Source organism: Dendrobates tinctorius, unplaced genomic scaffold, assembly GCF_039654945.1.
Source record: "Dendrobates tinctorius isolate UK_male_01 unplaced genomic scaffold, ASM3965494v1 ptg000060l, whole genome shotgun sequence".
Taxonomy (NCBI): domain Eukaryota; kingdom Metazoa; phylum Chordata; class Amphibia; order Anura; family Dendrobatidae; genus Dendrobates; species Dendrobates tinctorius.
Genome location: NW_027361728.1, coordinates 64,669,136 through 64,691,788, shown reverse-complemented (window position 1 = coordinate 64,691,788; position 22,653 = coordinate 64,669,136). Strand labels below are relative to the sequence as shown.

Genomic DNA, 22,653 nt, shown 5'->3' with positions numbered 1-22,653 from the left:
CTGGACTCTGGAGATCTATGACTGGACCTACACTTTTTCTTTGAGGTTCTAACGCCCTTAAGGGCGTACTCGACTTGGGTCCTTATTAGTGTTTTGAGGTCTAAAGCAAACCTCGGGGATTCCTCCTGTATGGTCTGCTCTATGCACGCCGCACAGAGCTTTTTTTTCCCCACATGGGGGTAACTCCTACGTGCATATAGCACATACCATGTGATTGGATTTGGTTGTGCATTTACGCCCCTGAAAAAGAAAAAAATTAATAATCGCACATTAGCGAGTGGGCATTCACGGTGATCGCTCACCCTCCTTGTGGAACGAGAGATACCGTCTCGGGCGTAGGGATTATCTCCACTGCTGAATCCACTTCTGGCTGTGCCTCCATGGTGGAGCTTTGGCTTGCGCCGCGATCCTGTATGACCGCTACTGCTGCGCTGCTGGGAAGAGTCGCACTGGCGCTGTTCCTGCGTTTGCCGTGGTCCCTGCTTTGGGGACCGCCGCTGTTTGTCCTCTTTCTGTGGCTTCCCACTTATGGTGACCGCTTCTATCTCCTTCAGTGGGGTTTTAAACATGATCTCATTTTTTTTTTTTTTTTTTTTTTTGAATTTGGCTCCGCCGTCTTCCCAGCGAGCCCTGCGCCCTGCCGGAAGTGGACGCATGCGCACTGCGGATTACCCAGTAGTGCACCGCGCCTCCCTTCAAGGGAGCTGTGTTCGCGCGCGCCCTGCCGACGTCCTGCGTGCCCCCGGTGCCGGTATCCTGCGCCCTCCTCTCGGCGGGCCGTATCGCTCGCGGCTCCCGGTGGCCGCCGCCACCCCCCACAGGCCGCTCCGAGGTCAAGCAGGCTCTGTGACTTGCGGCTCCCGGTGCCCGCCGCCACCCTCCACAGGCTGTCCGCGTCCGGCGCTCGGGGGGCTCTCCTGTAGTGACCGCCGCCACTATACTTGCAGGAGGCAGCCCCCCTTGATCTTCACTGCCTTTCCTCACTCACCCTCAAGGCCCGCCGACCCCGGTGGTGGTGCTTCGGGGGAAGGCCGCCCAAGGCCTCGACCCAGCCGAGGCAGGGAGCCCCGCTGCCTATTACCGGACTGGTTCGGTCCCCGGAATCCCTCGTCGACTGCAGGTACGTGCTTTAGGTTCCCCGTCCGGGACAGGAAACCAACTGATGTGGGAGAGAGGTACCGCCTTTTTCATCTGTAGGTTTCCTGTCCCTGAAGGCAGATCCCTCTCTCAATGGTGCCATCATGGGGGAAAGAGAGAAATATTTAATCGAACAATATTTTATTTGTTAAAATTTTGCAAATACGAAATGTGATTTATTCATAGAATTATTGCTACTTTTATTTTCTCTCTCCAAGGCATAGCAAATGAATCCAAAAAACTGTATGGGGTACAGTTCCACCCAGAAGTTGGCCTAACTGAGAATGGCAAAGTCATGTTGAAGAATTTCTTGTACGATGTTGCTGGGTGTAGCGGCACTTTCACAGTTCAGAATAGAGAGATTGAATGTATACGGGATATTAAGGAGAAAGTCGGTTCATCAAAGGTCTTGGTGAGTAATAATTTCATATTTGTAATTGTCATACAGATGGCCGGAGGTAATAGTTTGCAGTTGGATTCATACACAGTGCCATGGAAAAGTTTTGTTATCGTCCCCTCCAGGTACTGTTGAGTGGAGGAGTGGATTCTACTGTCTGCACCGCTCTGCTGAACAAAGCCTTAAACCAAGATCAAGTTATCGCCGTTCATATAGACAATGGATTTATGCGGAAAAGAGAGAGTCAGTCTGTGGAGGAGGCACTGAAAAAGCTGGGAATCCAAGTTAAAGGTCTGTCTCCTTTAATGGGGCGTCTTTTCTATTTCGCATTTAGTTTTCACCAGTTGCAGAGGTCTGTTGTATACTACAAATGCCCCTTTACTCACATGGATAAGAACATTTAAGAAATTTTCAGTATAGGAGTTGTCCTAAAAAGCTAAATTTACTGTGAGATTGTGCAAAATGTTAATAGTACTCCATAAGTGTGTGTATATACAGTCAGGGCAGATCGGTACACTAGCAGCCAGCTACTTCTCACCAGCAGTTTAGGTACATGGGATTTTTTTTTTTTTAATAAAGAATGCCTTTAAAGCGGCTGTCATCATATTTCCCTATACAAACTACATTAATAGGTTTCTTAGAACCTATGAGGCTGGAACTTTAAAAAAAAAAAAAAAAAAGTCAGAATTGACCGTCTTAGGCTACTTTCACACTAGCGTTTTTTTGCACTGCGCCTCGTGCGCATTCCAAACGCATGCAAAAAAACGCATTAAGCGTTTTGCATGTGTTTGCTGTTTTTTTGCGCATGCGATTTAACCAGTTTGTCGCCATGTTAACTCTAAAAATGCATGCGATTTTAAAGCATGCGTGCGCATGTCCTAGTGCACGTGTGCGATCCCATAGACTGTAATTTTTTTTTGCCCATTCTGTGCGCTAACGTGCGCATGCGTTTTTTGGCAGCAGTTGGGTGCACAGAAAACTGCAACATGTTGCGTGTGGCGCGCCTGGGCGCACACCTGGAAAAAATGCAGCGCACGAAAATGCACATGAACGCATACAAGCGCTATACCATGCGCCTGCCATGTTAAAGATAGGGGAGCAATGCACAATAGCGCACAAGGCGCAGCGCTAAAAAACGCAAGTGTGAAACCAGCCTTATAAGAAATTTAGCATTTAATGAGTCCAGGTTTAGTTGGACTCAAAGTTTTCGTTTTAAAAACGGAAGATAATAGACACTGCTTCCTACCACAATATTTGCAGATTAGTGTGGGATATGCTCACTTCTGGGTTAGCACAATTGCAGGCATAACGTTGGTAAAGGCTTTTGGAATTGTGGTTTGTCAGCTGCTGCTCCTTGTCTGATTGATGCTGGACAAGCATGTTTCCATACATCTTCTAGGCTAGTCTTTACATGGGCATTATCTGCTGCACGGTGATTTTTGAGAGATTTAGTGCTCTGGCAATCTGATTTACAGTTCAGTGTTACACCATTTTCTAACAGCAATCTTGTCTGTCCCTTTAGGGCACATTTTAATTTCCCATAAATCATTTACAAGTAACTAAAATAAAAAAAATGTGTTTACTTAAAAGGTCTCATTTTTAGATTGCAACGTATTGAAAAAATTATTAAAATAAATCTGAATTGAGCCTATAGCTTCCCTTTTACCCTTTTTATAAACTTTCCATGTTGTAAGTAAAATGACAAATTTGCCTTGGTTTTGAGTCTGGGAAACTTGAGTGTCAGTTCTTTTGTGGAAGTTGTAATACAAAATGCAGTTGGCGGCCACCCCCACTCATAGTAAAGTTGGGTGATACATTGGTACGGGTATGTCTGTGAAGAAACAGGTTACATTTTAGTTACTTTGACCTAATTAAATCAATCCTCCTTTACCGGTCGTCTAATTCTACATTCACCTAGCCAGCAGGTCGTTGTGTAGCAATTACTGTATATCACCATTTTAATTAGTTCAGACTGATACCTAGCCTGGTTCTTCATGTCCTATATGACAAACAATCATTCATCCCTCGTGTTCTCCACAGTTGTGAACGCAGCACACTCATTTTACAATGGTACCACAACGTTGCCAATATCCGAGGAGGACCGGACTCCGCGTAAAAGAATCAGCAAGACCCTTAACATGACAACAAATCCAGAGGAGAAGAGGAAAATTATTGGTGACACCTTTGTAAAGGTGTGTGTATATGTTGGTGGCGCTTAGATCAGTGTAAGACACTGGTAGACATCTTAACAAGCTGTTAATGAGAATGAATCACTGACATTCATATGTACAGTAACCTATACATACTATAATTTGATTCTAGATTGCCAATGAAGTTATTGGTGAAATGAACCTTAACCCTGATGAAGTTTTCCTTGCACAAGGTACATTACGACCAGATCTGATTGAAAGTGCATCTCTCATTGCCAGCGTTAAAGCAGAAGTTATTAAAACTCATCACAATGATACAGAACTCATCAGGAAGCTAAGAGAAGAGGTAATGTCTGTATTCCTGGAAATGACCGATTCATTTTAGGCTATTAATGATATTCCTTGTTTTCAAGTAGCACAGATTATTAGTGTCATCTGCATATTAATCTGTGCCTATGACAAATGATTTGTTTAACCCTTTCACGACATGTGCCGTATATGTACGGCACATGTGTCTCCCCCTTTGATGTGGGCGCTGAACCCACGTCTTTACCAGCATATGTTAGCTTATTTCAAAAGCTGACGTGCCCCTAACAGCCACGGGTGGAATCATGATCCACCCGTGGCTGTTAACATGTTGAATGCCGCTATCAATCTCTGACAGCGACATTTAACATGATCCCGCTGGAAGAACGTCCCTAATCCCAACCATCTGTGCCGGAGTCAAATGACTGAGGTTCACCGATGGGTTGGCAAGACAACACAGGGTCTGCAGGAGAGCCCTGTGGTTGTCATAGCTCGATAGCTTTGAGCGCCGCCCAGCTGTCGGTGCTCATAGCAAGTGAGCATTTCTGCTACACAGAGAAGGGCTGAAGACCTGCTCTGTGTAGCACAAATGATTGGATGATCCCAGCTTCTAGTTTCCCTTGACAATTAAAGCAAGTATAAAGAATTTTTTTTTTTTTGTAAAAAAAAAAAAAAAAAAAGTAAAGTTTAAATGACCCCCTCCCCCTTTTTGCCCCATTCAAAATAAAACCATTAAAAAAATACACGTTTGGTATCACCGCATTCTGAATCACCCGATCTATCAGTGTATGTATGTATATATATATAAATATATATATTGGTATATATATATACCAATCGGATTAACATATTATATATATATATATATATATATATATATATATATATATATATATATATATATATATATATATATATATATTATATGTTAATCCGATTGGTAAACAACGTAACGACAAAAAAAGTCAAAATGCCAGAATTACGTTTTGTGTCTCCCCCACATTGTATTAAAATGCAATGAAGAGCGATCAAAACATCATATCTACCCCAAAATGAGATCAATAAAAACATCAGCTCGGCGCATGAAAATATGCCCTCACCCAGCCCCAAATTCCAAAAATCGGAGACGCTACAGGTCTTAGAAAATGACGCTATATATATATATATATATATATATATATATATATATATATATATATATATTATTTTTTTTTTTTAATCAAACTTTGGAATTTTTTTTTCACCGGTTAAATAAAACATAACCTATACATGTTTAGTATCTACGAACTCGTAATGACCTGGAGAATCATATTGGCAGGTCAGTTTTAGTATTTGGTCAACATGGTTAAAAAAAATTGTGGAATTTCCCCATTTTTTGCAGTTTCACCACACTTGGATTTTTTTTTCTCCCGTTGTCCAGTATACAATATGTGAATACCAATGGTGTCGTTCAAAAGTACAACTCATCCCTCAAAAAAAAAAAAAAAAAAGCCCTCACATGGCCATAAAAAAGTTATAGCTCTGGGAATAAGGGAAGGAAAAAGCAAGTGCGAAAATGGAAAAGGGCCAGGGTGTAAAGGGGTGCACTTTACCTTCTGTTTGGCCACAAATAGTTTAGGTTCATCCCTGTATATGGATTTCACTCCCAGGCGATTTTCGTTTTTTTCCTTTCACCAAGTGACAGCACACCCCGCCAGGACAGGAACCTACTGAGATATAAGGGGTGGCACCTCTCCCCCGCTTCAGTTGGATTCCTGTCCTGGAAGGAATCCCACTGTCGGCGGTGCCTATCATGGGCGAAGAAAAAAAAAAAGGACCCTGTCCCGGCGCGGGAAGAACAGGTGCCTTACCTGTAGCGCTGGCCGTCGGGTGCTGGAGGCACAGTCTCTGGGGTCCTCCGGGGCTCTGGGTTTGTGTGGGTGCAGGTGGGATCCCGGTGGCTCCTGGAAGCCCCCACCGCGCCACCCTCCCCTTGCGCGCGCGCGCGCCCGCATCTCGATCCCCCAGGCGTCTGGTAGGGGAGAGACGCGGGCGTCTTCCGGCTGCTGACGTCAGCGGCGCAGAGGATTGTGGGAAATGCGCCGGCTGACGTCAGCAGGTGGCGACGTTGTCATGGCAGGGGGGAGGGGAGGAGACACACACCAGGACGGAGGCCACATTTAAATGAGGAGCTGCGGCAGGGCAGGCGGTGCAAGAATGGAGTCAGAGCAGGAGAGGTCCTTGTCTCTGCCTCCCTCACAGCTCTCCGGCTGCAAACATGGAAGCCGCTCGAGCAGCAGCCGCCCCAGCCGCAGGTCGGGAGATTCAGAGAGCACAGGTCACGTGCTCCGACGCAGCCTCCTAGTCCGGTACCCTTGATTACGGGTGGTGAATGCTAGCATTTATGTTAATAGGGTTTCTCTGTTGTATGTTTGACCCCGTAGGAAAGGCCCAAAAAAGCGGGAAGTAAGAAGAATAATAGGGACTGTGCCATATGTAAAACGGCCCTAGCAAGAGACTGGCAGAAAGACCCTCTGCGCCAGTTGCATTCAGCGGACCATGGCGGAGGAAGCGCCTAGTTTCGCGGCTAATCTGATATCGGCCTTTAGGTCGGAAATGGAGGGCTCAATTAAGACCCTATTGAAAAAAGGAAGGAAAGGTAGAAAGAATCCCCCTAGTTCTCCCTCAAATTCCTCTTCGGCCTCGTCTCAGACAGAACAGGCATCCTCCTCAGACAGCGACACAGGGGGTAAGCCATGTTTCCCGGTAGAAGACACAGATGCTCTCCAAAGGCCATTAGAACAACGATGGGCCTAGAGGAAGAGAAAGCGGCTAAAACCCTAGAGGACGTTATATCTGGTGGGCTCCAAGAGCGAAAAAAAACGGACCTTTCCAGTGAATGAAAAGATCCAAGCGCTTATTGAGAGAGAGTGGAGGAAACCCGAAAAATCGGGCTCTTCCCTCCACCTCAAAGAGACGATACCCCCTTTGAGTACAAGGATGCGGAGATATGGGGCAAGGTCCCAAAAATAGACGCAGCGGTATCCAGGTCTTCTAAAAAATCGGCCCTGGCCTGGAAGATTCAGGGGTTCTTAGGGACCCGCTAGACAAGAAAGGGGATTCATATTTGAGGCATGCATGGGAAGCGACAACGGGAGGATTAATGCCGGCGATAGCAGGCACCTGCACGTCACGCTCCCTGATGATCTGGCTGCAGCAGCTAGACTGGAAGCTAGCATCAAAGGTCCCAAGAGAGAAGATATTGGCAAATATGTATCTCTTGCATGGGGCAGCAGCTTTTTTAGCAGATACCTCGGCGGATTCTATGAGGTTGACTGCTAGGGGAGCAGGATTATCAAATGCTGCCAGACGTGCACTATGGCTTAAAGGCTGTCCAGGTGAGCTGCAGTCTAAAGCTAAACTGTGCTCCCTCCCCTGTTATGGTCGGTTCTTATTACCGAAGAACTTAGACGATATCCTGGAAAAGGCAAGCGATAGGAAAAAAGGCTTCCCCAGGTTCCCGACAGAGAGAACACGGCCCTTTCGGAGGGGTGGAAGATTCAATAGGGGGCGTCCTCCGGCCAACAGAAGAAGATGGGAGAATAAAAGGAAAAAATCGCCACAATGACGCCAGTATTCCAGTAGGGGGGGAGATTAGCACTCTTTTCCCTGGCCTGGGTAAAGATCTCCTCCAATACCTGGATCCTAGGCGTCTTAAGAGAAGGCCTGAGAATCCCCTTTGTTCACCAGCCAAAAGCTGTGTTTGTCGTTACCCCTATCAGAAAGGCGACCGAAGAACAGTTGGCCTTGGAAGCGGAGAGCCTGAACCTGATAGACAAGCAGGTCCTTTACGAAGTCCCAGACACACAGAAGGGAAGGGGGTTTTATTCGCCCCTTTTTCTGATAAAGAAACCGGACCAATTGTTCAGGACAATTATAAACCTCAGAGGGCTCAATCGGTGGATAAGGAATCAGACCTTCAAGATGGAGTCGGTGACAACGGCCATAAAGCTACTACATCAAGATTGTTTTATGACCATAGTCGATCTGAAGAATGCATATTATTACATCCCTATCCATCCAGGTAACCAGAAATACTTGAGGGTAGCGCTTTATATCCAAGGCGTAGTGAGGCATTTCCAATTCAGAGCTCTTCCGTTTGGTATATCTATAGCCCCGAGGGTTTTCACCAAGGTCATAGCGGAGGTAACAGCCTTCCTCTGGATTCACGATACGGTCATAATACCCTACCTGGACGATTTCCTCATAGTGGGCAGCTCAGAGGACCACTGTACAACACAGTTAAGCCGGGTGACCGACACCTTACAAGAATTAGGGTGGATAATAAATTTCAAAAATTCAAAACTACAACCCCTAAAGCAACAGACCTTCCTGAGATTTATCCTTGACTCAGGGCAGCAGGCGTGTCTGCTTCCGGATACCAAAATAGAGAAGGTGCAGAACATTGCTTTGGCTGCCCGAAACCAACCTCAGATGACGTTGAGGAAGGCAATGTCTCTACTAGATACCCTGATGTCCTGTATTACGGCGGTCAGGTGGGCTCAATTTCACACCCGTCAACTCCAGTGGGAGATCCTATCAGCACAAAGATTGCTAAGAGGGCGTTTAGAAGGAAGGCTGGAGCTTTCCTTAGAGTTCAGAGACTCTCTCAACTGGTGGCTGGACAGTACAAACTTGGCCTCAGGAATACCTTGGGACAAATAGACAACAGACGTGATTCTAACAGACGCAAGCTCCTCGGGGTGGGGGCACACCTAAGGGGTCACGTAGGTCAGGGTTCCTGGACGCCTCAAGAAATGGGGTCATCCTCCAACCTGAGAGAACTGTGGGCAGTGAACAAAGCCCTTAGCCACTTTATTCCCCTACTCAGGGGTCGCAATGTCTGCATCATGTCGGACAACAAAGTAACGGTGGCGTACATCAACCACCAAGGGGGGGGACAAGATCACACTCCCTAATGAAAGCAGCAGACGACATCCTTGGCAGAGCGAAGCAACACTTACACTCCTTAACAGCCTTACACATAAAAGGGGCAGAAAACATGAAGGCCGATTTCCTGAGCCGCAATACTCTGAGGCAAGGAGAATCTGCTCTAAATCGGTCCGTTTTTCAAAAAAATAACGCAGCATTGGGGAAAACCAGTGATAGACCTCTTTGCCAACAAGCATAACAGGCAAACAAAGGTTTTGCTCACTAAACCTGAGGGAAAATCCATGGGCAGTGGACTCATTGCACATTCAGTGGAACTTCAGGCTAGCCTATGCGTCCCCCCCCCCCCAGTGGCTCTGATCCCAACAGTTGTCAAGAAGATCAGGAGCGATCAAGCCAGAGTGATTCTAATAACCCCATTTTGGCCAAAAAGGCCCTGGTTTACTCCACTGCGGAGAATGTCCCTCTCCGATCCATGGGTTCTGCCAGAAATCCCGGACCTACTAGCTCAAGGCCCAATATTCCACGCTCAAGTCAAAGGATTCCATCTGACGGCGTGGAATTCGAAAGGTCGCTTTTAAGGGATAGAGGTTTCTCTCCCGGGTTGGTGGCCACCCTGCTTAAGAGTAGAAAACCGGTGACGACTAATATCTACGGCAGAACATGGAATAAATTCCTACAGTTCCTAGGTAAGCCGTTAGAGCAAGAACCCCCGATTAGTGCCATCTTGGAGTTTTTGCAATCGGGGTTGCAGCTGGGGTTAGCGGTAAATACGCTTAAAGTTCAGGTGTCTGCACTAGGGGCGCTCTATAACTGCAACTTGGCAGCAAATAGATGGATAGCCAAATTCATCAAATCCTGTCATAGGGCTAGACCGATTCCAATACCCACAATAGCCCCCTTGGAATTTAAACCTAGTACTAGAGGCCCTTACAAAGGAACCATATGAGCCGTTACATCAGCTCCCCATAAAACTTCTGACCCTAAAAACCATTTTAGTGGCCCTTACATCGGCCCATAGAATAAGCGACTTGCAGGCTCTCTCAGTGAATCCACCCTAAACACAAGTTTTTCAGGACAGGGTGGTACTAAGAACAGACCCCGCTTATCTGCCTAAGGTAGCATCAGATTTCCATCGGGGTCAGGAGATTATCTTTCCATCCTTCTGCGACAATCCAAAAAATTCAGGGGAGGAAAAATTCCATAGTTTGGACGTCAAGAGAGCCCTGCTAGAATACATATCTGTCACTAGCCAGTGGAGGAAGTCCCAGTCCTTATTCGTAGCTTTTCAGGGTGCCAGGAAAGGCTATGGGGTTTCAAAAGGAACTATTGCTAGATGGATTAGGGAAGCCATTAGTGTAGCCTACTCAGCTAGTGGTGTTCCTGGTGTTCCGATTCCTGACGGCATTAAGGCTCATTCCACCAGAGCCGTGGCGACCTCCTGGGCTGAAAAGGCAGCGGTATCGATTGATCAAATCTGTAAGGCTGCTACCTTGGCCTCACCTTCAACCTTCTTTAAACACTATAGATTAAACCTATCCTCCTCTGCTGACTTAACCTTTGGTAGAAGGGTGCTGCAAGCGGTTGTCCCTCCCTAAGGTGTTTCGAAGTCTCCAAAAATCTCTCAAGTGTGCTGTCATGGGTGAAGGGAAAACCACCATGGTTGCTTACCGGTAGCAGTTTTTTCCGGAACCCATGACGGCACCCGTATATTCCTACCCCCCCCCTTTTTTCACCGTATGGGTGTGCACGTTTAGTAGGGTGCTTTTGTGTGATGTGGTGTTGGATTAACATGTACTAACCGGGAAGTCCTCTCAATGCTCTGTAACCCAACTGAAGCGGGGGAAAGGTGCAGCTCCTTATATCTCAGTAGGTAGGTTCCTGTCCTGGCAGGGCGGATCCCTTTCTCAGGTGTGCTGTCATGGTTTCCGGAAAAACCGGCTACCGGTAAGTAACCATGGTGGTTTCCTCCTCTTTTTCCAAGACCTCCTAAGTTTTGTATTTTTCTGATAAACTATCCAAAGGGGTTGTATTTAGCTGGGTGAGTTGCAGTTTGGAATTACACTATTAATTTTACTATACAGTGTATTGAAATGAGGGGGGAAATGCCAAGTGGGGTGAAATGGTTAGAAATATGCATTTCCAGTTTGTCGCCATTTTCCGAGACCCAAAAATTTTTTACTTTTCCATCAATGCACCTGTGTGACTGCTTGTTTTTGTTGTGGCAAGCTGAATTTTTTTTTTTTTTTTTCCGAAACCAGAAAACCATAATTCTTGTGTATGCATTTTTATTCTCGTTATGGTGTTTACCGATTTGTGTTTAAAGGGAACCTGTCACCTGTTGCGGCCGCTCCCTATCTACAGCGTTCAATAATGCTGTAGACAAGCCCTCCGGTCCAACCTGCAATATAGGAAAAATAGGTTTTATTATACTCCCCCGGGGGGGGGGCGGTCCGGTCCGGTCAGATGGGTGTCGCAGGTCCGTGTCCGATGCCTCCCATCTTCTTGTGATGCCGTCGTCCTGCTTGCTTCCTCACTCCCGGCATCGTGGTCCTGCACAGGCGTATTTATCTGCCCTGTTGAGGGGCATAGTAAAGTACTGCAGTGCGCAGGCACTTGGCCTCTCTGACCTTTCCCAGCGCCTGCACACTGCAGTATTTTGCTCTGCCCTCAACAGGACAGATAATACACCTGTACAGAAGTGCGATGCCGGGAGTGAGGAATCAAGCAGGAGGTCGGCGTCCCAAGAAGATGGGAGGCGCCGAACCCGGACCTGCGACACCCATTGGACCAGACAGGCTGTTCATGGCTCTGTCAGTAGGCAAACTTACAAAATCAGCAAGGGATCAAATACTTATTTCCCCCACTGCAAGTAACATTTTCTCACATGTCTACTTTAAATCAGCACAATTTTTGAAACATAATTTTTTATACATTTGTTATGAAGTTAGAAGGGTTAAATGTTGATGAGCAATTTCTCATTTTTCCAACAAAACAAAACCAATTTTTAGGGTCCACATCACATTTGAAGTGACTTTGAAGGGCCTATATGACAGAAAGTACCCCAAAGTGACACCATTCTAAAAACTGCACTCCTCAAAACCACATTCAAGAAGTTTAACCCTTCAAGTGCTTCACTGAAATTAATGCACTGTGGAAATAAAAAAGAAAATTTTTACTTTTTTCACAAAACATTTAATTTTAGTCCCAATTTTTTTTACTTTCACAAAAGTAACAGGAGAAAATAAACCCTAAAATTTGTTTTTCAATTTCTCCTGGCTTTGAGTGCAAAATTGGCTAGAATAATTAGCGGATGCCATGTTGCTTTGTAACGCTCCTTATGTCCCTCAACAGTGGAAACCCCCCAAAAGTGAACCCATTTTGAAAACTAGACCCCTCAAGGAATGTATCTAAATGTGTGGTGAGCACATTGAATCCACAGGTGCTTCACAGAAGTTTATAAGGTAGAACTGTGAAAATAAAAAATATATATATTTTTCTCACTAAAATGTTCTTGTAGCCCCAAATTTTATTTTTACAAAGGTATCCAGAGAAAATGCACCTTATAATTTTTTGTGCAGTTTCCTATATGTGGAGGAAAACTACTTTTGAGGCACAGTGCGAAGCTCAGAAGGGAAGAAGTCCCATATTGGAGTTCAGATTCTGCTGGACTGGTTTGAGTGCCATGTCACATTGGCAGGTGCTATAACAGCAGAAACCCCCCCATAAGTCACCTCATTTTACAAACTACACCTCTCAATGAATTCATTTAGGGGTGCAGTGAGCATATTGACACCACATTGGGTGGTGAAGCAAGAATAATTAGTTTCTCCTTCTCATTGGGGGACACAGGTACTGTGGGTGTATGCTACTGCCGTCTGGAGGCTGACGCTAAGTATACAAAAAAAAAATTAACTCCTCCTCTGCATTCACCCTCACCCCGATTGCGGGCGGAAACCAGTTTTTTGCTTAGTGTTCTATGCAGGCACACACAGTCTGGATCTCTCCAGACTATTTTTTTTTTTTCTATGTTACTGTGAAGATGAGACAGGGGCGACGGATCCTATTGAAAGGGTCCGATCTCCCCAAACCATCAACGGGCGAGCACGCGTTGAGTATCGTCTCCGCGTATCCTTTCCCGCACCGAGGGACATATCTGGGACTTTTCCCCAGACTTCTATTTTTTCTTTATTTTATGAAGATAAGACAGGGGCAACGCATCCTATTGAAAGGATCCCATTTCCCCAAACCATCAACAGGCGAGCACGTGCGAGTATCCCTCCACGTATCCTTTCCTGCGGCGTGGGACATTATGCCAGACTTAGCCCTGTCCACCCCTAGGTATTGAAACCATGGGCTTGCACAGAGGCACAAGACTAGTCTGTGCGGCCCCCACTGCTCCACCAACGCATGGCGGGCTGTCCCTCTCCTCACCCCTGCAAGGCGGACGGAGTTAGGGTGCCTGCACCGTCCAAATGAATTACCCCATTTCCTCTACCTAGTGGCTGGAGTTGCAGGTATGGATGGCTGGGGAGGGCCCTGGGCAGCGTTTTGGGAGAGGCTCCAGGTCAGCGGTGCGGCCAAAAATTGACCGGTTATGGGCCTAAGGCTGCAATCCGGCAGGCTCCATTCCCCTCCTTCCCCCCCCCCCCCCATTCTCCTATCCTCGCATCCTTCTCGCCTCCTCTCCTCCTTCCCTCCCTCCCTACTACCTGCATGTGGCTCATCAGGGCCGCGGATGTGGAAGACCGCCAGCACGTGGGTGAGGAGAGCGGTTCATGGAGGTGCTGGAGGGATCGCCTGGATAGCAGGGCCGCCAGCGGGCGGGCAGTGAGTAATTTAGACCGCGGCTTCGGCCTAGGCCGCGGGTGGAAGTTTTGCCCCCCGGCGTGACGTCACATCCAGCGCCGCCCCCCGTGGCTAGGGCGGGCACCAGACAAATTGAAGCCCCAGCTTCAATATAGGGTAGGCCGCGACCAGGAGGGGGGGACACAGGAGCAGGGTAAGTGTGGCCCCGTCCCTGGAGCCACGCTACGTGCGATAGGGGGTTATCCTCCTCCTCCTCCTCCTCCTTTCCCCTCAACTCTCATAGGTTAAGCCTAAGCAGCAATATGTCTGGGAAAGGAAAAACGCACACGTTCCTTTATGCCGCATGCGTTTCCTGTGGGGTTATGTTCCCACGAGCGCAGACTATTAAGTTATGTGAGGCCTGTGACTCCGAACGCGCCCAAGAGCCCTCCCCTGCGACGGAGCCCAGAGGTCTGGATCCCCCGGAATGGGCGTTATCGCTCTCGCGGTCCATGGCTTCACTTACAAAGGCGATCGAGACCCTTCAGGCCCCGCATAGGGGAAGAGACGACGGCTCGCCTGTCTGGGAGAGTTCATCCGCCTCACAAGAGCCTCCGGCCTGCAGGGGCCGCACTCTCTCTAGGCAGACGCATAGGAAAAGAACCCACACTGCGTCTCCGGGCCCCTACGGTGCTTCGGCATCCGTGAGTGCGGCGTCTCGTTCACCATCACCATTTTCCGGTAGCGAGCAGAGTTCAGATTATGACGCGGAGGAATCCCTGGACCTGGATACCCCGGGGTGTCGGGAGACGGTGGACAGTCTCATTGAAGCTGTCAATCAGACTTTGGGTATTGAGGAGGACGTCTCCCTAACCTCAGGTCATAAGGTGTCCTTTAAGAAGGCCAAGCGACCGAATGGGGTGTTTAGCACTCACCCAGAGTTCGAGGACATAGTGCAGTGTCACAGGGAACGTCCAGACAAGCGTTTTTCGGGCCAGAAAACACTAGAAACGAGATATCCGTTTGCACCAGAGCTCTGTAAGAGATGGGCAGAATCTCCGGTTGTGGATCACCCAGTGTCACGCTTGGCCTCAAAAACTTTATCGGTGCCTAGTGTTTTTTTCCATTAAAGACCCCACGGATCGCCTCATAGAGAGCTTGGCCGCTCGGTATATGAAGCATCAGGATCAGCACTCTCTTCCTCATTTGCGGCAACATGGGTAGCCAAGGCCATGATGTCATGGTCAGAATCTTTAGGTCCTGCAGGATAGAGACCTACCGACGGAGGTGTCTGAGATAGCATGTCATATCGTGATGGCGGGTGACTATTTAATCAATGCATCCTTAGATGCGGCTAATTGCGCAGCACTAGCGGCGGCGAATGCAATCGCCATTAGGAGAGCCCTGTGGTTAAGGCTGTGGCGGGCTGATTTGATTTCCAAGAAATCCTTGACTTCCCTGCCTTATCAGGGTAGCTGCCTATTTGGGGAAAAATTAGACAAACTCATCTCAGATGCTACAAGGGGAAAGAGCAGTTTTCTCCCACAGCAGAAAATTAAACTGCCATTGCGTCAGCCTCAGGCACGCTTTCGGGCATTTCGCAGCCCTGGGTGGATGGCAGCGGCCAGTTCTTCCGCCCCAGCTCGCTACAACCAAGACAAGGATCGTCAGGTCACGTATAGAGACAACCCGCTGTGCAGGATGCGAGGCCGCCTACCCAGGTCAAGGGGAGCCAGGTCCCAGAGACCCTCAGCTAAATGACTGGGGGCATCCTTTACCCGAAGACGGCAGAGTGGGCGGCCGTCTACTCCGGTTCTGCCACGTCTGGGTTGCAGTAGCACGCGACGCATGGGTGGCGGAATTAGTATAGTCCGGGTACAAAATAGAATTTGTCAGATACCCTCCAATACGATTTTTTCTTTCCCGGCTTCCCAAAGCGGAAGCCCAGGCAGAGGCATTGCTAGGGGCCATCGAGGTACTTCAGCGCAACGGGGTCATTGTTCCGGTACCAGAGTGCGAGAGAACTCAGGGTTTTTATTCCAACCTGTTCGCGGTCCCTAAGAAGGACGGTACAATAAGGCCGGTTCTGGACCTAAACCTCTTGAACAGTTTCATCAGAATCAGACACTTTCAAATGGAATCCCTCCGTTCAGTTATATCGGTCATGGAGCAGGGAGAATACTTGGCCTCGATCGACGTCCAGGATGCTTACCAGCACGTCCCTATTTTTCCTCTGCATCAAAGGTTCCTACGTTTCGCTATCAGTGGTCGGCATTTCCAATTTGTAGCTCTGCCTTTCCGGTTGCCCACCGCCCCCAGAGTGTTCACGAAGGTAATGGCGGTCGTCATGGCCATTCTACACTCTCAGGGCATAGTGATCTTGCCGTACTTAGACGACCTCTTGGTGAAAGGTCCGTCTTTTCGGACATGCGAGGAAAATGTCAACATCACGCTGGATACCCTTTCCCGCCTAGGATAGTTGGTCAACGGTAAGAAGTCATCTCTTGTCCCAGCTCAGAGGATTTTGTTCCTAGGGATGGTTTTCGACACCTCCCGAGAGTTGGTAGTTCTCCCTCAGGACAAGGCTCGAGCGCTCCGGCAGGGAGTTCGGAGGCTTCAACATCCAGCCCCTCACACCATTCGGTTCGGGATGAGGGTTCTAGGGAGGATGGTGGCGGCAATGGAAGCAATTCCGTTTGCCCAATTTCATCTTCGTCCCCTGCAGCACGCCCTCTTGTCATCTTGGGACAAGAGTCCATTCACGCTCGATCATCAGTGCAGGTTGTCTTCTCAGATCAAACGGTCACTGCAGTGGTGGACGCGTGACTCCTCTCTTCTTCAGGGAAAACCCTTCCCCCCCAGATCAATGGTTCGTGATCACAACCGATGCGAGTCTCCTCGGTTGGGGAGCAGTTTTCCGCCATCACACGGCCCAGGGGCAATGGTCGCAACAGGAGGCACGCCTCCCGATCAACTTGTTGGAGATACGAGTGGTGCGGTTGGCACTGCAACATTTCCAGCACTTTCTAGCAGGACGTCCTGTCCGGATTCAATCGGACAACGCCACGGCGGTGGCGTACCTGAATCATCAGGGAGGCACGCGCAGCAGGGCAACCATTCGCGAGATAGAGCATGTACTACGCTGGGCCGAAGTGAACCACTCGGTAATCTCAGCAGTCCACATACAAGGCGTGGAAAATTGGGCAGTGGACTTCCTAAGCCGGCAGGGTGTCGTGTCCGGGGAATGGTCCCTGCACCCCGACGTCTTCCAGCAGATTTGCCAACGGTAGGGGACACCGGATGTGGATCTGATGGCCTCCAGGGTAAACGCCAAAGTGGCCGTGTTTGTCGCTCGGTCTCAAGACCCGCTAGCGATCGCAGTGGATACGTTGGTCCTACCATGGAACCAGTTTTGGCTCCCATACCTGTTTCCCCCGCTGCCGCTACTTCCGAGGGTCATCAGGAAAATCAAGACGGGGTTCCGGCAATTCTGCTGGCCCCAGACTGGCCCCGTCGGGCATGGTACGCGGATCTAGTGCAGCTCCTCGCAGACGTTCCTTGGCGTCTGCCGGAACGACCAGACCTACTATCTCGGGCCGATCTGCCACCCGAACTCGGGGGCCGTGTGTTTGACTGCATGGCCATTGAATCTTGGATTCTGACCCAGGCAGGGTTTGGGCGTGAAGTGGTTGCTACAATGGTTAGTGCCCGGAAGCCTACCTCGGCGAGAATTTACCATCACACTTGGAAGGTTTTCTTTGGTTGGTGTCGAGAGCACGGGGTTGCTCCACTGTCCTTCTCGGTTCCCAACATCCTGGCTTTTCCTCTGTCAGGTCTAGACGCAGGGTTGGCCCCGAGTTCCCTTAGGAGACAAATATCGGCCTTGTCTGTCCTCTTCCAGCGAAGAATCGTTACTAATATGCAGGTCAAGACGTTCATTCAAGGGGTCTCTCATTTGGTACCCCCCTATAGAGCACCCATAGACTCCTGGGACCTTAACCTGGTCCTGAGTGTCCTGCAGGAGACTCCTTTCGAGCCGTTACAAGAAATTTCATTGTCGTATCTTTCCAGGAAGGTCGCATTCTTGGTAGCCATAACCTCCATTAGGCGGGTCTCGGAGTTGACAGCCTTATCTTGTAGGGCACCGTTTCTTACCTTTTTACAAGGATAAGGTAGTTCTTAGACCAGCTCCCCCATTTCTGCCGAAGGTCGTGTCCTCATTTCACATTAATGAGGACATTGTTCTGCCTTCATTTTGTCCACCGCCAGTACATCAGGTGGAAAAGGCGCTCCACGCATTGGACCTAGTGAGCGCTCAGAAGGTACGTGTCGCGGACGGCACCTTTTCGCCAGACAGATTCACTGTTTGTGGTCCCTGAAGGGCACAGGAAGGGACTCGCAGCCTCAAAGTCTACCATAGCCAGATGGATCCGTCTAACTATTCAAGAGGCTTACCATATTAGAGGTGCACCAATTCCAGCAGGGATAGGGGCGCACTCTACTCGGGCAGTGGGTGCCTCTTGGGCGCTTCGGCAGAGCAGGTATGCAAGGCAGCAACCTGATCCAGCCTGCACACTTTTTCTAAGCATTGCAATGTGCATACTCAGGCTTCGTCAAATGCAAGCATGGGTAGAAGAATTCTCCAAGCAGCAGTGGCGCACCTTTAGACAGGAGGTGCATGTGGCTTGGATCGGTGAGTCAACTTCCCACCCAGGGACTGCTTTAGGACGTCCCACAGTACCTGTGTCGCCCAATGAGACGAACGAGAAACATGGATTTTTGTGAGTACTCACCATAAAATCCTTTTCTCCGAGATGCTCATTGGGGGACACAGCACCCATCCTAGTAGCCAGTGGGCTCTTGTTTATTTAATTAATATGGTTCCTTTTAAAATTAGGGTGGTCCTTTTTCAGACATATGGTATTCTGCTTTAAGGCTAAATTGGTTTTGTGTTCTCCTACTGCTGTTGCACTAAACTGGTTTCTGCCGCAATCGGGGCGAGGGTGTATGCGGCGGCGGAGGAGCTAACTCTTTTTTTGTATACTTGGTGTCAGCCTCCAGACGGCAGTAGCATGCACCCACAGTACCTGTGTCCACCAATGAGCGTCTCGGAGAAAAGAATTTTACGGTGAGTACTCACAAAAATCCATGTTTTACCACTAAAATGTTTTGGCCCCAAATGTTTAATTTTTATAAGGGTCTCAGAAATTTTATAAAGTAACTAGCTGAAGAGCCCGGCGAAATTTTATAAAGTAATTTTGTAGGAGAATTTATGGCAGACAGAAAATAATTTCAGCAACTTCTGTGCTCCACATTCATAAGATTACTACTGTTACCTTTTCTTTAGGGAAAAGTCATAGAGCCATTAAAAGATTTTCACAAGGATGAAGTTCGTATATTGGGAAGAGAGCTTGGGCTTCCTGAGGAACTTGTGAGCAGACATCCCTTCCCAGGTACGCAAGCAAAAGCATCAAAGAAACATGCAGTGGAGGAGATTGTATCTTTGGTGTTGTGCGCGCCAGTCTTGATGAGTGGTTGATGAATGTTACTCTGGAGTTAAATTTGTCAGATCAATTTTTCATTTAAAGTATTTTCCTTTTAGGTCCCGGATTAGCAATTCGTGTTATATGTGCCGAAGAGCCTTATGTCTGTAAAGACTTTGCTGAAACAAATAACATATTAAAAATAGTTGCAGATTATTCAGCAAGTGTTAAAAAGGTACGTGTGCTAATTCTGTGTATCTTGTGGTTAATCAGGCATTTGTTCGCCTGTTTGCCATGTATTAAAATTATAGAGCAGCAGTAAAACTTTAAGGGATTCTTTGTATCTTAAAGGGATGTTTCCTTTAAGATACAAAGAATAACAACCCACCGTAATGGCCTATTAGATGATCAATGAGTAATCGGAGGTGGTTAGAGCTCATGACCATCGGAACAAAAATTCTGCACCTGCAATGTGTACTCAGGCGTGGTGGCTTGTCCATAGGGGCAGCTGTACCTGGTACTGTTGGTCAGCTCATTCAGGAACATCGGACTACTAGGATTTGTGGATCACTTTAAAGGTCTGATCCCCAGGTATCAAAGAGTGGTGTTCTAGCACTAGGTTTTAATTGGTGTGTGTAGATCCCAAACCCCATCATCACATCAAGTTTTCGTGATTTCCCTGATATTGCACAGGTGAGAGAACGTGGCAATGTCTGATACTTTAATAATAATGCCATCATCTGTGCAGTACTAAGGAAATCCTGAAAACCTGACATGTGGGAAATGCTGATATACACATAATATATATTCTCTCTGCCTGTCATGATGTAAGCGTTGGTAGTTTTATATAAATGGAGATTGGTAATGATGCCTGTTGGTTAGTCGATCCCGGCATGTGTTAGGTTTGTCGAACAGCCGCGAGACATGCAGCCACGGGGACTCAAACATATTATTTGATCACATTGATGACACTCGGTTAGCACCGAGTATGCGGGATAACACCTCATCCCAGCACGTTCCCTCATCACTAATAGAGATATATCTGTGTATATACATATGTAAGCCATGATGCTGTACGTACATATCATAGATATATTTATCATGTGCTGTATATATTATGTATGAAAATTGCTCCTGAGCGGCCTGCACATTGCCCCGCTTTGTGTGATATTGTAATGCTGTGTTTCTTACGTATGTTATTAATCCCTGCAGCCTCACACTCTCCTTCAGAGAGTCAAAGCTTGTACAACAGAAGAGGACCAGGAGAAACTGATGCACATCACTAGTCTACATTCACTGAATGCCTTCTTGTTACCTATCAAAACTGTTGGAGTGCAGGTGAGGACTTGTATTTGTGCAGTTACTCTGGTATTTCTGTTAGAAATAAGAGATTTTTTGTGGGCTTAATTATGTATTAATATTATAATTAAAGTAAAAATAAGAGTAAAGCGGCCTGCATAAAATGGATGAAGCAGCGACGTGAGTGGATCACTTGTTTGTTCCATTATACTGACCAAGGGAAATAACTGAGAAATGGGGTCCTCGCATATGCCCACCACCACTTATAGCTTGATCACTATGGCTCATTAGAGTTCCAAAAAGAACTCTATTTTTTGCATAGAAGTACTTGCTAACAGTGTTTAGCTTTTTACTTGTTCATAATTATGTATTCTTGTACACATTCTTTGTGAAAAACTCAGTAGTTTTTTTTTTTTTTTCAGTTGAGACAAATGGTAATAAGTTAACACATTATACTGTGAAGTTACCATCATAACAAAGACAAGTCTGCTTTTTTTTCTCTGTTGCTCACGAACTGTGAGGATTCACTGGTGTGGACGCTCAGAACGGCGGTCACGTGACCACAGCTATGCTTTGTGCATGCTTCAGGACATAATCCGACAAAACTGTTTCTGGCCTCTCACAATACACTTGCATTGAGCGTGCCGGAAACTGTCCTGTCGAATTCTGGCCAGGAGTGTGCATTTCACATACTTATGGTCACGTGACCTCCGTTCCCCGGTCTGACACGAGTAAATCTTCACAGAGCACAGTGCCTGCACTGTAAGGGTTCACAAGTCTGCAATCACATAGTGACTGCGAACTTCTTGGTTTAGACTGAACAACCACTTTAAAGAAAGATTACATATATTATGTAACTACTGTATAATGAATATCGCCAAGATATGCCCAATTCTTCTTCAAAAAAAAAAAAAAATAAAAAAAATAAGACATCTTTCAGATTTTTTCTTAGGGGCCATTCATGTAATACCTTTTTGGTAGATGCTTCACATAATCTTGTACAGAAAATAAAATAAAGATGTTTGTTTTTTTTTTTGTTTTTTTTAAAAAGGTAATATCTAGCTATTAAAAAACTTAAACTCTTTACCTTTTTCTACTTAAGGCCGGGGTCACACTTGCGAGAAAGTCACATGAGTCTGGCGTCTCAATCCCTGACACTCGGGATCGGAGCGCTCTGCTGCATAGAAATACATGCAGCCGCACACTCCGATCCCGAATGTCGGTTATTGAGGTGCCAGACTCGTGCCAGTTTCTCGGGAGTTTCTTGTGTGACTCCGGCCTAATAATGAGACTCTGGCTAAACATTAGAATTGTTTTTGTGTACTGTAACTATGTGCAAAAAATTTTTGTCCGTATTGCCTCCTAACAACCACTCATTTTGAAAGCTATCTGATTTCTGCAGGCAAAAAAAAAAGAAATGTGGAATTATTTTTCTGTGTACCAAGATGATTACAGATTCTTTTTTTCTTGTAGGGAGACTGTCGCTCTTACAGCTACGTTTGTGGTATTTCCAGTAAAGACGCCCCACACTGGGAGTCTCTCATGTACCTATCCAGACTAATTCCTCGCATGTGCCACAACATTAACAGGTATGCCACGTACTATGTCACGTACTCATCTAGTCTGTGCGATCTGATGGGGCTCCTTTCTGTGTGGTATTCCTCTGTCCTCAAATGCCCAATATTTTGCCTTCTGATTATTTGGGGTTAGATTAACCTGCCCTGTACATTTTTGTTTGCAGAGTTGTATATGTGTTTGGACCACCAGTGAAAGAGTCCCCCACTGATGTCACTCCTACATTTTTAACAACAGGAGTGCTCAGCACATTGCGGCAAGCCGACTTTGAGGCACATAATATCTTAAGAGAGTCTGGTAAGGATCGTGTGGAGTTGTAGAGAACTTTCCTTGGGTTATGCACTACGTCTCCTCCACATTTGGTATATGTAAGGGACTGTATGCTATTGATCAGGCGATTCTGAACGAGGCGATACCTAATATGTGTATGTGTGATTTTTTTGTTTTATTTTGAATGGGGCGAAAGGGGAGTGATTTAAACTTTTTTTTTTTTTTTTTGCAAGCTTCAATAGCCTTCATGGGAGGCTAGAAGCTGCCATAGCACGATCGGCTCTGCTACATAGAGGCGATGCTCATATGTAGCAGAAAT

The 22,653-nt window shown here is 47.1% G+C and overlaps 1 protein-coding gene across 1 annotated transcript in view; it reads left to right on the top strand.

The window, feature by feature from the left end:
• Positions 1 to 22,653, top strand: part of GMPS (guanine monophosphate synthase) — a 68,927-nt gene that overhangs the window by 37,000 nt on the left and 9,274 nt on the right. The window contains exons 6-14 of the mRNA XM_073579012.1: positions 1,356 to 1,549; positions 1,660 to 1,825; positions 3,575 to 3,726; positions 3,857 to 4,030; positions 19,055 to 19,160; positions 19,310 to 19,425; positions 20,403 to 20,528; positions 21,963 to 22,078; positions 22,231 to 22,361. Of these exons, the coding sequence (XP_073435113.1) occupies positions 1,356 to 1,549; positions 1,660 to 1,825; positions 3,575 to 3,726; positions 3,857 to 4,030; positions 19,055 to 19,160; positions 19,310 to 19,425; positions 20,403 to 20,528; positions 21,963 to 22,078; positions 22,231 to 22,361 (1,281 nt within the window). The remainder of the gene's footprint in view (positions 1 to 1,355; positions 1,550 to 1,659; positions 1,826 to 3,574; positions 3,727 to 3,856; positions 4,031 to 19,054; positions 19,161 to 19,309; positions 19,426 to 20,402; positions 20,529 to 21,962; positions 22,079 to 22,230; positions 22,362 to 22,653) is intronic.